The 14,866-nt window shown below is 43.1% G+C and overlaps 1 protein-coding gene across 5 annotated transcripts in view; it reads right to left on the minus strand.

Annotated features, from left to right (window-relative positions):
• The window catches only part of LRP1 (LDL receptor related protein 1), a 486,645-nt gene that overhangs the window by 292,099 nt on the left and 179,680 nt on the right, over window positions 1–14,866 (minus strand). For 4 of the 5 annotated variants that reach the window (XM_063952427.1, XM_063952428.1, XM_063952429.1 and 1 more), the window contains one exon: window positions 4,037–4,199. In XM_063952427.1, the coding sequence (XP_063808497.1) occupies window positions 4,037–4,199 (163 nt within the window). Of the gene's footprint in view, window positions 1–4,036; window positions 4,200–7,840; window positions 7,959–14,866 lie in introns of those variants that run through there. The other variant, XM_063952430.1, reaches the window with a different exon arrangement.

Here is a 14,866-nt window from a genome sequence, read left to right on the forward strand (position 1 = left end):
TCATTCCAGCAAGAGCCCATTTTTTGCCAAAACTGCAATTCCACTTGTATAGGAACACCAGGGCAGGAATACACTTAATCCCCCCCAATGATAAAACATGTGTTAATTCTCACTGGGGGCCAGCACAGAGGCCCAATGGTTAGCATTCTCCCTTACCGAAAACTGCACATTTTGGGCTCAATTTATCGTTCTTGTTTATTTATAAAGGGAAAGGACAACACTAATGGGGCAGGATGGCAAATGGTAGTACCAAGCGAGATTAGCAGCACATGGGGTAGTATTCTCTACCTGCCTCCCAACCTGCAGCCAAACAGTAAATGTCTGTTAGCATGATGACTGGTGGATGGCTGGAGTTATCCACCAATGTATTGAAACATTTGGGGAGACGGCGCAGTACCACAGGACGGGCATGTTATGACTTTTTATTTTAATTGGTTCCCGTTAATGGGTGTGTAGTGGTGCATTGCTTTGCCCAGACAGATGAGGGGAATATTTTATTGTAGTTAGTTGCCGTGAAGTAATAAAGGGGTATAATCTAGCAATGTGTTAGAGAAGGGGCAACATGACAGTGTAACGTAATGCTAACCGCAGAGGCACAGATGACATGAAATGAAGCAGACATTGGGGAATGCTGAGTGTCGTTGGGAGAGTACAGTGTACAGATACTCGTTACTATAGTCAGAGAAGCCATCCACAGATACCAACCCCACCCAGTACAATTAAGGAAAAGGTAGTGTTAAGAAGATGTATACTCCTGGATGGGTCATGTTTGCCATTGCTTGCCTATCGACAATTCTTCTTTTTCATTCATTGGAATTGGCTGATTCTTAATATTTCATCAGCAATTTGGATTGTATTCTCGGAGACTCAGCCAAACTGCAGAATTAGCCAAATCAATTTTCCTATCTCTATTCACCAACTGAAAAGAGCAATGGATTATTAACAAAGAAACATGCATCGAGGCACATACAGCTTATGTTCTCTGAAGGTTTTTCTGCTACTTCTAAAAAATTACAACAATGGTTGTTTGGGGGCGGCTGGGGTGGGGTGGGTGGAGGGGCTAATACACAAGCTAAGATTACACCTGATTGTACTGGATAACATTGGGACAGATCGAGAATGGCAGCTCTCATCTTAGGACACAAACACATAATTTTGACACATACAGTACGTTAAACAAGTTCATATTCACCAAACACTAGAAATAGGTCTTTCACTGCGCCTCAGGCAAGGTCTGAGGTCTGATTATTTACAGAAACCCAGACCACAGAGCTCTTGGCTGCGATTATTAACCATATTTAACTATTCAGCACAATCGGGCCAGCTGACAAACTAGAAATTACAGAGGACAAAAGGCCAATATGTTAATCCAGAATTGCTTAATATGATTCAATTGCTCAATATCACTGAAACACACACAAAAAGAAACCCAACAACAAACATCTGGACCATACTGTAGTATAATGGAGAGTTAAAATATCCCAACAGCATTCAAGGGGAACATTTTATTTTTTATTATTTATTTTTAATATATGTTAGTATTTCCTGGCGGCTGAGATTCCGGCCGTCAGTATGCAGACAGCGGCATCCAGGGCACCAGTATGCCGGCAGCAGGGCAAGCGCAAAGGGTCCTCTTGCAGGCTCGCTGTGCTCGCCACGCTACAGGCACGGTGGCTCGCTGCGCTCGCCACAGGTTCTATTCCCACTCTATGGGTGTCGGGGACATCAATGACTGGGAATAGCCCTGGTGCGCCGTGATTCCGGCTGTTGGCATTGTCGGCTTTCAGGATTCCGGCGTTGGCGTCCTGACCGCCGGGATCCTGACACACGGCAAATTAACTGCATCTCTGTCAGTGTAATGCTGGACATAAACAATACAATTATCTAGGTGATCCGCCTGATATCTGCGGATTGACCAAATAATTGTACTGTGTATGTGCACGATTGTTTTGAAAATATTGATCAGTCTGACATGCCGAATCGTCCAGCATATCCATCCGATACAATATTTTGAAGTTGCAAGTCAGCTACATTGGACAGTGTATGTCCTGCTGGGATACAGTCATTAGGTCGACAACACTTAGGTCGACAGTCATTAGATCAACTATTGGTCGACATGCATTAGGTCGACATGTTTTTCACCCTTTTTTTTATTATTTTTAAAATTTTCATACTTTACGATCCACGTGGACTACGATTGGGAACGGTAAACTGTGCCATGCGCAGCGGTAGCGTAGCGAGGCACCTTGCCCAAAGCATGGCGAGTGAAACGAGCCATGCGAGGGGACACGGTGCACTAATTGAGGTTCCCCGTCACTTTATGAAGAAAACGACACCAAAAAAAAAAAAAAAGTAAAAAAATTCATGTCAACCTTTTTCCATGTCGACCTAGTGACCATGTTGACCTAATGCATGTCGACCAATAGTGGTCGACCTAATGACTGTCGACCTAAGTGTGGTCGACCTAATGACCCATACCCGTCCTGCTGCGGCCAACCGATGGACCTCTCCCAAGTTCGAATATAGTGTATGCCCACAATATCTGCTGGCTGTCAGATTGAATGTGTGTCGGTCTGACAGGCATTTTATCTGACCATGTATGCCCATCATTAGAACCATCCCAATTTGACTGATGATAAATTATACTTTAGAGTTCAGATTTATCTTTTTTAAGAATTCAATTCAATGAGGCACTAAATCACGACAGTAAGTGCGGCTATATGCTTATGGCATCACCGGACTCGCAGATTATTATTCGCAGCCCTGTAAAAAAAAAAACAAAGGCTAATAACACAACAGTAAAAAACAACATTATGAAAGAATTAATGAAAAGAACAAACCCAGAATTTTTTAATGGTAATCGTTATGATGTCTAGAGCGAGTATATTGTCCAAAAATCCAACTAAAAAAATAATAGCGTTCTACATAAAGACACAGATACAGCACATACGTGCGGAATTTGTGGCACTCCGCGTAATGGCCCTCAATGAGAATGAAGAAAAACACAGGCACAGCCCTAGTGTAACAATATTCTAAACTTCTTTTGTAAATGCGTTTCAAATAATTATAGACCATATATTTCAGAAAGGCGATAAGAAGCGCAGGGGCAGTGGGATGCCACCCTATCTAGGGGTTTGTTTTTTTTAAAGTGGCAATCAGATTGCTGCTTTAGAAAATGCCTGCACCTCCAGCAAACTCGGACCCTATTACATATGCCCTGTAGTATCCATATGCTAATAACATTGCTACAGTTCCAGTAGGATTTAGAGGTTTCATTCCAGTGAAGTTGCTGGTGGTTTAAGCCAATGAAAACATTGTGACTGTATTCACAGCAAATGTGCAACAGTCCCTCAAACACACTGGGCCGGATGTAATGGAGTGCGAGACAGCCAGAGCTGCTTTTAAAAAAACGTACAAGTTCGGCCAAAATCTCGGAGCTCCAGCCGTCTCAAACTCAGTGCTGCAAGTATGGCGGTACCGTACCGCCGGCTAGACCACCTTGCAGCAGCTGTGTCCTAGGGGAGGAGAGCGCAGTGCGCATCTCTCCTGCCTTTAAGTCTGGTCTCCAGCGGCGTGTATATCAAATCAAGCGCCGGTTCATTAGCCAATCAGAGCTTGTGAACCAGCAGCCAGAGACCGGACTGAGGGGAAGGTGAGGCCTGCACTGCGCTCTCCTCCCCTTATACACAGCAAGCAGCAGCAGATCCCGGCGGGAGGCAGCAGCAGATCCCGGCGGGAGGCAGCAGCAGATCCCGGCGGGAGGCAGCAGCAGATCCCGGTGGGGGGTAGCGGCGATGAGCAGGATTACTGGGGGGATATATGTATCTGGCACTGTAGGGGCAAGTATGTGTATCTGGCACTGTGGGGGCATATGTGGATCAGGCACTGTGAGGGCATATGTGGATCAGGCACTGTGAGGGCATATGTGGATCAGGTGCCTACTACTTCTAAAGCATGTTCAGCACACCTCACCCCATGAGTTGTCGAGTATTCAGTAATGTGTAGCATTAATATGTTACACTGTCCATTCTCTTACCCCATAGCTGGATCCAGAGCAATACCCTTGGGATTAAAAAGCTCTCTGTCAAGAAGAGTGACGCAAGTGTCACCATTTTTATTGCAGACAAAGATCCGATCATCAATATCATCCACAAAGTAGAAGTTGCCCGTTAACCAGTCTATGGCCATCTGTTCTACATCTGAAAGATAAAAGCAGAAATAGCAAGTCATCAAATACATTCTCCTGCTTAATTTCATGGCGCACAAGCAGACACTGTCCTCCGTATGTATAGAACACAAATCTGAATACAAATCTTTTGTGACGTATATGGTCATCCTACTACTCACATAAGTCTATAGAGACTCAGGTTTCATCTACCAATATGTACCTGTGGAGTTCTCCTCACTAGGGAAATACAAAGGAAATCTATACTTACTACCTCTAGGTCTTTCTGTTATTACCCAGTTTTGTTCTATCACGGTTTCCAATTGTAAAGCACAACGGAATATGCTGCACTATATAAAAAACTGTTAATCAATAAAATATACCATTACTTGTACATGCAAATCAGGAAAAAGTAGGAAAGTAAAGCTCTTTATTAATGGACTGACTACATTTTAGTTTCTTCAAAGTTTATTAATTAAGTGTCTAAAGTGAAATACACACTGGGCAATAGGGACACGGTTAAGTTGCCGGCTGTCGATATCCCAGTAGTCTGAATACAGACGCCGGAATCTCAACACCCATCAGAATGCAGACGCCGGAATCCCGACAGGGTCAGGGGACTGACGCCGGAATCAAGACAGCTGGCATCCCGACCGTAAATATAGCAGGTGGATCAGGGCCTGGGGGTGGGGGGTAGGATTAGGCGCCACCCGTATAAGGGGGGGTTGTTTAGTTTTAGGCTGAGTATGGTTAGGTTTAGGCATTAAGGGGGGAGGATTAGGGTTACACTGCGGTGAATGGGGGCTAAGTGTAGGCATAGGCACCACCGAGGGAAGGTTAGGATTAGACACTAAGAGGGGAGGTTAGGGTTAGTCTGTGGGAATGGGGGGTTAGGTGGTAGGGGGAACAGACTTACCTTGACCCTGTCGGGTTTACAGATCGGGATGCCGGCGTCTGTATTCTGACTGCCAGGATCCTGTCCAGCGGTCATTCATACTGAACCCATGCAATAATAGTACCAAATATCCATTTGCTCAATACGATAATCTCAGTGTGTAAGTCGCACCCGGGACAGACTATCGTTCCAGAACTAGTTCAATATGTTCAACTGATCTGGCCCGCTGCATGACATTTCATGGAAACAAGGAGTAATTATAAGGCACATTTTGTAGTGTGCACATGATATGTCCAACATTTCTTCCTGATAGTTCATTTAAAACATCACCTTTTTTAGGGTCTGTGGGACAGATACTCATTCGGATAGGAATGATAATTCAGTATAGTGTATACACTGGAAATGGGATGTTCTCAAGATCGTTTCTGCTCTGAGAAAATCGTGTACGTAGGAGAATCAGATATCAATTTTTTCAGGCGCATCATGCATGGGGCATTCTATAAATCCCACAAAGATTTTTCTTAAATAGGTCACTCATCTTAGGCAATCTTTGGAAGAGGCTTTTTTAAAAAGATTTGGGAGAAAGCACTCCGTCTATTGGTGCTCATCTTTCCATAGAGTCTTTACCTTGTTCAATCTATGTAAACAACGGGAGCATTTATTTATTTATTTTTTATTTTTATTTTTTATTTTTTTGGGGGGGGGGGGGCAGCTTACTATATTGTTTGTGATATATACTAAAAAGGCACAAGTAAATTAGTTGTTAACTCATCAAGCATCAGATATCCATGTAAACATAAGTTATATTATGGTAGTAGCAAATGAAGGGTCCAGATTAGAAGATAGACTGAGAAGCAAACACAAACACTTAAAGCATATCACAAATCCCATCACATTCCAAAGACACGGCCATTAATATGGAGTTAGTCCACCTATTGTTTCTATTAGACATGGGTCTTCAACCTGTGGCCCTCCAGCTGCTGTGGAACCTCACATCCCAGCATGCCCTTCCACAGTTTTGCCATTAACACATGCTAAAACTGAGACAGGGCATGCTGGTATGTATAGTTCCACAGCAACTGGAGGGCCACAGGTTGAAGACCCTTGCTATAGCAGTTTCCACTTTAGTGGGCCAACTTTAGACTACAGTCTGAAACATGGCTGCATTTAAGCATTAAGGAGGTTAGGCAAGATTTAATTCATTGTAAAGGGTATTTCATTGAGTTAATGTCAAGAATCTGAAAGCCAATCAAATTCTTTCACACCAAAGTCAGTAAACCAAATTTTGGTTGGCCTTTCCCCATAAAGGCAACACACGGTTCTCTATAATGACACAGGCCAAACTGGCAACAGCCACAGATAATTATTGCTTCTCCGCCAAAGTTTAACAGTTGGCAGTATCCAATGGGGCATGGTCTGTTCTCCTGGCCTCTACCAAGCCCTGCTTCGTCCATCAGAGGACCAGATGGGGATGCTTGATTAATCAACCCAGAAGACAGTGCTTTACATCATACCAACCAACATTTTCATCTGACCTAAGGCTTGTGTGCAAGTTGGTCGCCCACGGAAACCCAGTCCATGAGGCTCCCAACTAACAGGTTTTATGCGGATGTTGTTCCCAGAATCAGTTTGGAACTCGGAAGAGAGTACTGCAACTGTGGGAGACGATATTATGTACTTCAGCACTCTGTACCTCCATTCTGTGAGCTTGTGTGGCAGATATGTTGTTGCTCCTAATCGTTTCCACTGCACAATAACAGGAAAAGTTGTCTGGGTCAGACATTTAGGGACTTCTACGGCTAATATTTAAACCATGGAGATTGCATGAGTGAGTGCTTGATTTTAGCAATGGATGTGGATGACATGGCCAAACCCACTTATACCCATTGCACAAAATAATACCCGGGTCCAACCTGGGTTACTTAACACGGTTTAAAGCCATTTCACAGCAGCACCATAGGCCGGACATGGTTTATTGTGATGTCTTTCCAATGCCGGCACTAGCAGATTACATCATATCCAAGTGGCGGTGATCCGGCTCTCTGTATGCTTTTAGCATGACCAGAGACAGATGACCTGGGTCACTCCATTCCTACCATGGGCTACTCGGGTCGGCATCTGGTTCGACTCTGGCAGCTACCAAGGTCAGTATCCTAGGTAACACAACATGGGTAGACCCCTTCAAACCAAACTTGTACCTAGGTTGCCCAAGCAATAAGGCAGGTTATAAGTTTGGCTTGAAAGGAATTAGGAGAATTGTACACAGGGTTTTGTATTTGGTGCATCTGTGTCATATAAATACATTCATACATATACACATACATACTAGAATGGCCTTGTAGCCTCCAAGGAAAAAAAAAAAAAAGATACTCTTGTACAAACTGCAGGTTGAGTAACTCCCACATGAGTATTGGCAGTAAGGGTAGGACAGCAGTTCTTTACCTTAATGCATTAAGAACATTAAAACATAAGATTGACCTTGATCTCCAAAAAATTTTTCACTGATCTTAACGGTGCAAAACATAAGAAATAGTGTTCCATATTGTTTTTAATGTAAGGCAATGCTAAATACTGTACTGGGTCTCTTATGTAAATGGATGCGATACTATATCCCGGTGGTTGGAATGCTGGTGGTCACATGACCGACCACTGAATCCCGGTTTTTAGCATGCAGACAGGGGATGGGGTAATTCATTTGGAGCAATATTCTTTCTGTCCTGGCTATTTATCAGTCTACCTGCTATATTCCTTCTCCACTGGGCTAGTAACCACTACTGTACCTGGCTAGAGACCTTCTTCCATGGGCTAGTATACCTGGCTATATTCCTTCTCCCCTGGACTAGTTATCTCCAGCTTACAAACGGTGCTGACCTTAAGGTTTTCAATTTCAGCATTAAGCTGCTTTTCTGCACAAGACAGATTATGGGTCTAAAGGTGGAAAGCAAAAGCACAGTTATTAGACAGATTTAACAAAGTGGACAGACTCCAAGACGGTTCTAATTACTAGCATAAATAGGTGTCTGCCTGGACAGGAATTTCGATACTATGTTCAACATAAACAAACATGGCCAAGCTAGAAAGCGTCAATATGCAATTTGTGGATAATGGTTTGTCCTCAATTGCCCTCTATTAGCAACTAGCATGAGACCTCGCCTGGGAACGCTCTGTGAGGAGGGGTCATGTACACAGCTGTCATAGGTTTGGGTATAGATGTCAGCCAATGGCAATAGCAACCAACTGTCTCTTTTAGACAGATGAGATCAACAAAATTTGGTTAAAAAAGGCGTTAATCTTTCTAATGGCTCGTTTCATGTACAGATGTGTCCTCATGCATCCAGCCTCAATACGCCACATAGCGTAAGATGCCTGCTGTGAGGAGCAGTCAGGTCCTATGCAACTCTGCTAATGTCGGGTGTCTTTTTTACTGAAAATGCAACTTAGTCGCAAAGCAACGCAGCTAGGACGCACCAGGAGTCTGTGCCGATTCATTAGCTATTCAACACTTGTGTATTGTGTGTGGGCTGAGTCTGTACATGGAGCAGAATAGAACTTGTTTTGTAAAAAAAAACTGCGGTTGCTACATTGTAGAACTTTGTGTACAGATCTATGGACTAAGGGGTAGATGTATGAGAAGTGTTATCAGTGTACGTTATGTGCACGGACACTGTCCTCCCATGTGCTACAGTGGCGGTGCTTGCAACATGACAGGGGCGCTATGCGCCACTGTCCATGTTGGCACTGCTACGTAAAAGATAGCACGCTGATGTGGCAGGCAATATGAACGGTCAATAGCACTGACCGTTCGGACACCTCCAGCTATAGGATTTCGACAGACTGACACGCTGTGGCCACTGACAGACATCGCCGGAGGGGGAAGTTTTCACTCCCTCTCTCCTGCAGCCTAGATGTCAATATATCTCTGCGCTATTGCTTACCACTTTGCTTCTTCACAGAGGTGAAGCGGGAAAAGGGATACCGGCATGATATGTGTTGGTATCATACATCTACCCATCAGTCTCATACAGATATACAAGTGTCATATCAAATTAATCAGTCTCCTCGTACGTCCTAGTCACATGTGACTAAGATGCATTTTCGGCAAACAAGCCGCCCAACGGTTCTCACACGACCTGGAGTGCCAATAGGGGCTCTTTAGCGTGACTGCAGCAAAGACATATGAGAACACATCTGTACCTTTATGCAATATCTCAGTGAGGGGCCATTTAAAGTTGAACACAAGTCAGTCATAATTACATTATCATAGCCTGCAATTCCAACTACCTGTACATGTCCTCAAAACTGAACTTAGCCTATGTAGGAATGTCGCTACCATCCAGTCACACCAAGTGTAGTGTGCGCTAGTCTACAGAGCGTGTAACAGGCAACAAATGGGAAGTTCCATCCACCCAGTCAACTTATATGCAATTCTGGACCACCTCTTATTGAGCAACTATCCAGCTGGTTAGTAAAAGCAATGTTACATAATCCACACTGGGCTTTGGGGACTATCTTTTTAAAATGATATAATATGCATTTATGCCAAAAACAGGCTGCGGAGCTGTGTTATTTGTGTCCAACCAAAGAACACAAAATAAATAAAATATCCACGGTAATGCTGGGTACACACTGGCCGATATATTGGCCTTTCTATTGAATGGTCGATATATCGTTGGCCAGTGTGTACCAAAGATATGTCTGTGAAAGCCGTAGTTTACAAACATATCGCGTCGGCCCAGCAGCACAGCAGACGGCCAATATATCTAACAAAATCTTGGCGTATCGTGCTGTGTGTATGGGCGGTCAGCCGCCTGCCGTACACTTGCTGCAGACGCCAGCAGTGATTGACAGCACAACTGGGCGGGCGCATGTAAATGCCCACCCAGTTTGTGACGTCAGTCCCGACGGATCGGGCAGCGTGTATGCACAACACACTGCACGGTCCGTCTGCAGATGTATCTGCAGATCAATTGATCTGCAGATATATCTACAAGTGTGTACCCAGCATTACTGTAAATTGAGCAGCTTTTGCATGTATACACAAGACTGTAGTATGTAATAACAATGACCTTAGTAGAGTTGCAAACACAAATATGTAGGTAGGTGACTGAGGGAACCGCTGCTGCTGGAAGATTGGACTCCAAGCCAGAAAGAGTCACCAGACACTACGCTGGTAGGATTAATGCAGACTTGGCAGTAAGGGAATGAAGGAGTTTTTCAGAGGTGAAACTAAAAAAGTTCTTTTGCATAGAGTTCATTTATATGCCGAAAACTTTTTAAACAACATTGCATTGTCATCCGACAGTTCACTGATAATATTTTGTGTATTACGGGTAATCTGAAATGTCAAGCCTCAGACTTGTAGTAGGAGACACCCTTGTGTGGGCTACACTTTCCTGCAAGTTGTTTGTCAAATAAATAAGTGGGAATATATTAATCATGTCCAATTTAAGCTTTGTCATCGATACAGCATATTTTTCAACTACGTTGTTGAAGAAACGTAAACTACATCCTATTGTAACACACTCTATGAAAAATACATCTGACTATGGGGCAGATGTACTAAAAGCCTTGCAGAGTGGAGAAACTTCCAACCAATCGGCTCCTGACACATTTCAAACACATCCTGTAACATGGCAGCTAGGACCTGATTTGCTGGTACTTTCTCTCCGTCTCCAAGGTTTAGTACCTTTCTCCATGTATCAAAGTTTACAACAATATCTGGCACACACAGCTTTAAATAACCAATGAGGATAAATCATGACTGGTAATGGTCATTCTCTAACGTTGATCTGTACACAGAATCTGAAAAAGACTTCCTAGGCTCCTGTGCATTGTCGGTCTTCCCAACCCCTTGATGTGGCAATAGTCAGTGGCTGCATTGATATCCGAGTGATTTATTCTATTTGATTTATGCTATATTCTATTTATATTCTAAATAGCTTCAAACTACAAGCCAAGGGCTGCTAATATAAAGTGAACGGATAGCAGCCAAAGAAGCAGGGACATATGGATATGCAGTACTGAACTACCTTACTTCTCGGGAAGGCTTGTTAAGTTATTCATTTAAAGAAAATAACGTGCATACTTGTATTGTGTATTATATTTCCATTTATTGCACACAAAAAAGAACACAATATAAGCATAATTAGAACAAGATGTAAATAAATCAATCACTGAGTAACTAATAAATAGAATGTAAGCTCTCACGAGCAGGGTTCCATTCCATCACTTATACAATCCTCTCCTCCCACCCTGCTGCTTATTTGGTATTAAGACCACTGAGGCAGAAGTGTTTAGAAACCTTGTCCATGTCCTGTAATGTTCTGTACTGTAAGTCACTTTTTTCTTGTTTTGTTCATTCTGTTTATGGACTGTAAGGTGCTGCGGACCCCTTGTGGCGCTATATAAGGATAATAATAATAATAATAATAATAATAATCATAAAAACATATTATGGAATTACGGAAAATGTGAATAAAACACGGCACATAAGACAAGACATCCCTCACCATGCAGAAATGGCCATATGACCACTAAAAACAAATACCAACATGACCTCATTGTAAAAGTAATGTGTGCTTCATTTTCACGTAGCGATTTTCAATGATGGACAAAATATTTATCATCACCAAAGACCTGGGAGAACATACTTGTCCTCCGGTTATACCCAGTGCCCATGGCATGTCAACCGAGCGAACCATCTGACAAATGCATTCTACATAAGGAAGATTCAATTGGCTGCCGGCTGTCTGTTCTCCCGGGAAAAGTTCCTGGAGATATTCCTAGACCCCAAACAACCCGCAGGCTGCAGTTAACGCTCATTTCTGCTCACACCCTTTCCTGGGGAACAGACCAAGAGACACAGCCCGCAACTACATGAATCTGCCCCATAAGGGGTTTATTTGCCCGCAATGTATTCAGGGGCACAATCTGACTAACACACAGAAACCAACCATTCTTTTCATGTTCTATACTGCACTAGACAGATACACTGATTGCTGACTATATAACATAATTCAGTAAATACTTTGCACCTACTGTAAATGTATTCCTACTGCTTACAGACCTATACTGGATAGTGACACATGATCTTCAAGCAAACACCCAACAAGAGTGGATGCCAACAATGGTCATGGAAAATAATACAGGGGTGGTTGCAAGCACTAAGGGCAAAACCAATGCAGCATAGCAGTCTGTCTAGAACACGGTGTTCAGACAATAACGGTCAAGTTATAATAAACAAATTCTGGAGATCTTGCTTAATAGTTTTGGACAACGCATATCCCAGAAATGGAAGAGTCTTGCTTCACTGAGCAACAAGTAGTCAGCTAGATGTAAAACTACACAGAATACATGAACGTTACCCATATAAATACAACCGCATGCTCCTATCCTCTCTTTAGCACAAAATGATATTCAGGATCCTTCACAGAAAAAAGTGTCCAATTTATCACTGACCAGAGCAATGAAGGCTGTTACAAAAGTGCAGTAAAGGTTTCAAGCTGAGCTTCTAGGAGAAGGAGTGAAGTAATTAGCATCCCCCTAACTTCTAAGCTGTCCCCAAACAGTGTAGGCTTTAGTAAGCAGATTTGGCATACAGAGTGTGCCTGCTTTACAAAGAAAACCCTTTATACCCCAGTGTGTTAGAGAAATTTATCCCGGAAAGAATCCGATTTGGATATTAGGTCAAAATTCCTGGAGTTTAGCACCATGATGGGCTAGGGTTGTTATGCAAAATGATTTTGCAGAATTAACAAGCTTAGACATACATTATTTTAAAGAGGCAGCACTTGTTTTTCTTTCTGCATTAGCCATGTCGGCACAAAGAACTCGCAGATACAAGGGTCAAGGTGGTTAGAAATAAAATAAACAAAAATACTATACTCCGCTCAAACAAATACATAATTAAGGTAATTAATACAGAAAAAATGCATGTACTGTGCTCAATCAACAAACAGGGAGGTATCCATCGCACGAGTTGGAACAATTTACAAGGGTGACTGGAGTGTTCTAATGGTTAGGGACAGTTTCCCAGCAATCGTCTCGGAGAACAGCGCAGATACAGTATGTTAGTGGCATCTGAACTGCATAGCAGACACACTGCTTTCATTTACACAGTGTTATAATAGCCAATACTGCTGATCGAAACTGCATAGGAGACACAAATGATTGGCTACTATACAATAAATGCAAATAAGGCCACAGAGACTTTGGTCTACATAGCAGATATGACACAACTGAACTGAACACCGCATACGCCCCAACGGAATAGGCACTGTACTGCACTGAACGTTAACCATTAAAAAGCTCATGTTATCTGGCAGGGCTGTTTCTAGCCAATTTGGCTCCCAGTGCGAGATTTAAAAATGCGCCCCCCCATGACATTAAAAAAATGCGCCCCCCCACACACACACACACACCTAGATAAAAAAACAACTTGCGTGCGCACCAGGCAAGGGGGCGTGGCCTCATCTAAATGGTTGTGGCCTCGTCTGAAAAGACTACCTCACAATCCAGTTTTTGACCCTGCTCCAACAGATCACGACCAACACAGGAAAAAAAAATTCTACCATATTAAGCCCCACACAGTAATGCCCCCTGCACCATATTATGCCACACACCGCAATGCCCTTGATACATTAAATCCCCGCACCACGGCAGGCTAAGTCCCCATTTCACACATTACAGCAGGTGTCCCCATTTTACACATTGAGAGAGAGAGAGAGAGAGAGAGAGAATACTTACAGAGGCGATTACCGCTCTTCGGCCCGCCTCACCAGTCGCTCCTCGTGCCGGCCTTTCCCTCTTCCTAACTCGGATCCCCCTCTGTACTCCGCTCGCGGGGGGGGGGGTTTCGCGGAGTGACGGGGTTGCCTCGTGACGTAACGACGCAACCCCCGTCATTCCGTGAAACTCCGCCCCCCGAGCGGGTTACTCGGGGAGAAATAGGAGGGGGAAGCTGGGAGCCACAGTTAGTGCCGTGGCGGGCGCCCAGTGCGGTTGCACTGCTCGCCTGCCCCAAGAAACGGCCCTGTTATCTGGAAATAATAGACATTTATGTAAAAATAAAAAATGTAAATTAAAAAAAGGCCTTCCATAGCTTCTGTTTCCTGTAATCTGTACTCTGGTACTGGGGTCTACTCTAGTGAAGGACATTTCAAACCATGTGTTTGCCAGTAGCCGCTGCTGACCAAATAGTAGCATTAATGTAATCATTAGTAAAGGTTGCTCAGTATAGTAGGCTAATGGCCTGTGCGTGAGCAATCAGAAAAACAAAACAAAAAAAAGAGTACACATAAAATATGCAAGGATAAGATTTCAAGTCAAAATCACCAACTTTCAAACCATAACTAAAACTCTAATTCAGCAATAATCACTCCATATATTAACAGGATACAAGGCAAGGTTATCACTAGGAAATGGAGCATGTACTATGCTTTACAGTGCATGCAATACTAGAAATTGCAAGCACACAATCTTCATAGTAGGAAATCCTGTATTCTATTTGCAACAAACTGCAGCTGTTAATGCTAGTTGCTTATTAGGCACTGATGTCATCTACAAATAAAAGACCATGGGGCATATGCAATTGCGGTCGAATTCCCGAAAATGTCTAAAAACGGGACATTTTTGCCCCCCCAAAAAAAAATCGACAATGCAATTCAGTACTTTTCGTCAAAAAAACGGACTTTCCAAATTCGACTTTTTGAAATTCGACATTTGACAAATTCGACATTCTGCAATGGTACAAATGCGGCATTTCGACAAAAGTATATTCAATTGAAGATTGTAAATTCGACAACAGT

This window comes from Pseudophryne corroboree, chromosome 2 (assembly GCF_028390025.1).
Source record: "Pseudophryne corroboree isolate aPseCor3 chromosome 2, aPseCor3.hap2, whole genome shotgun sequence".
NCBI classification, from domain to species: domain Eukaryota; kingdom Metazoa; phylum Chordata; class Amphibia; order Anura; family Myobatrachidae; genus Pseudophryne; species Pseudophryne corroboree.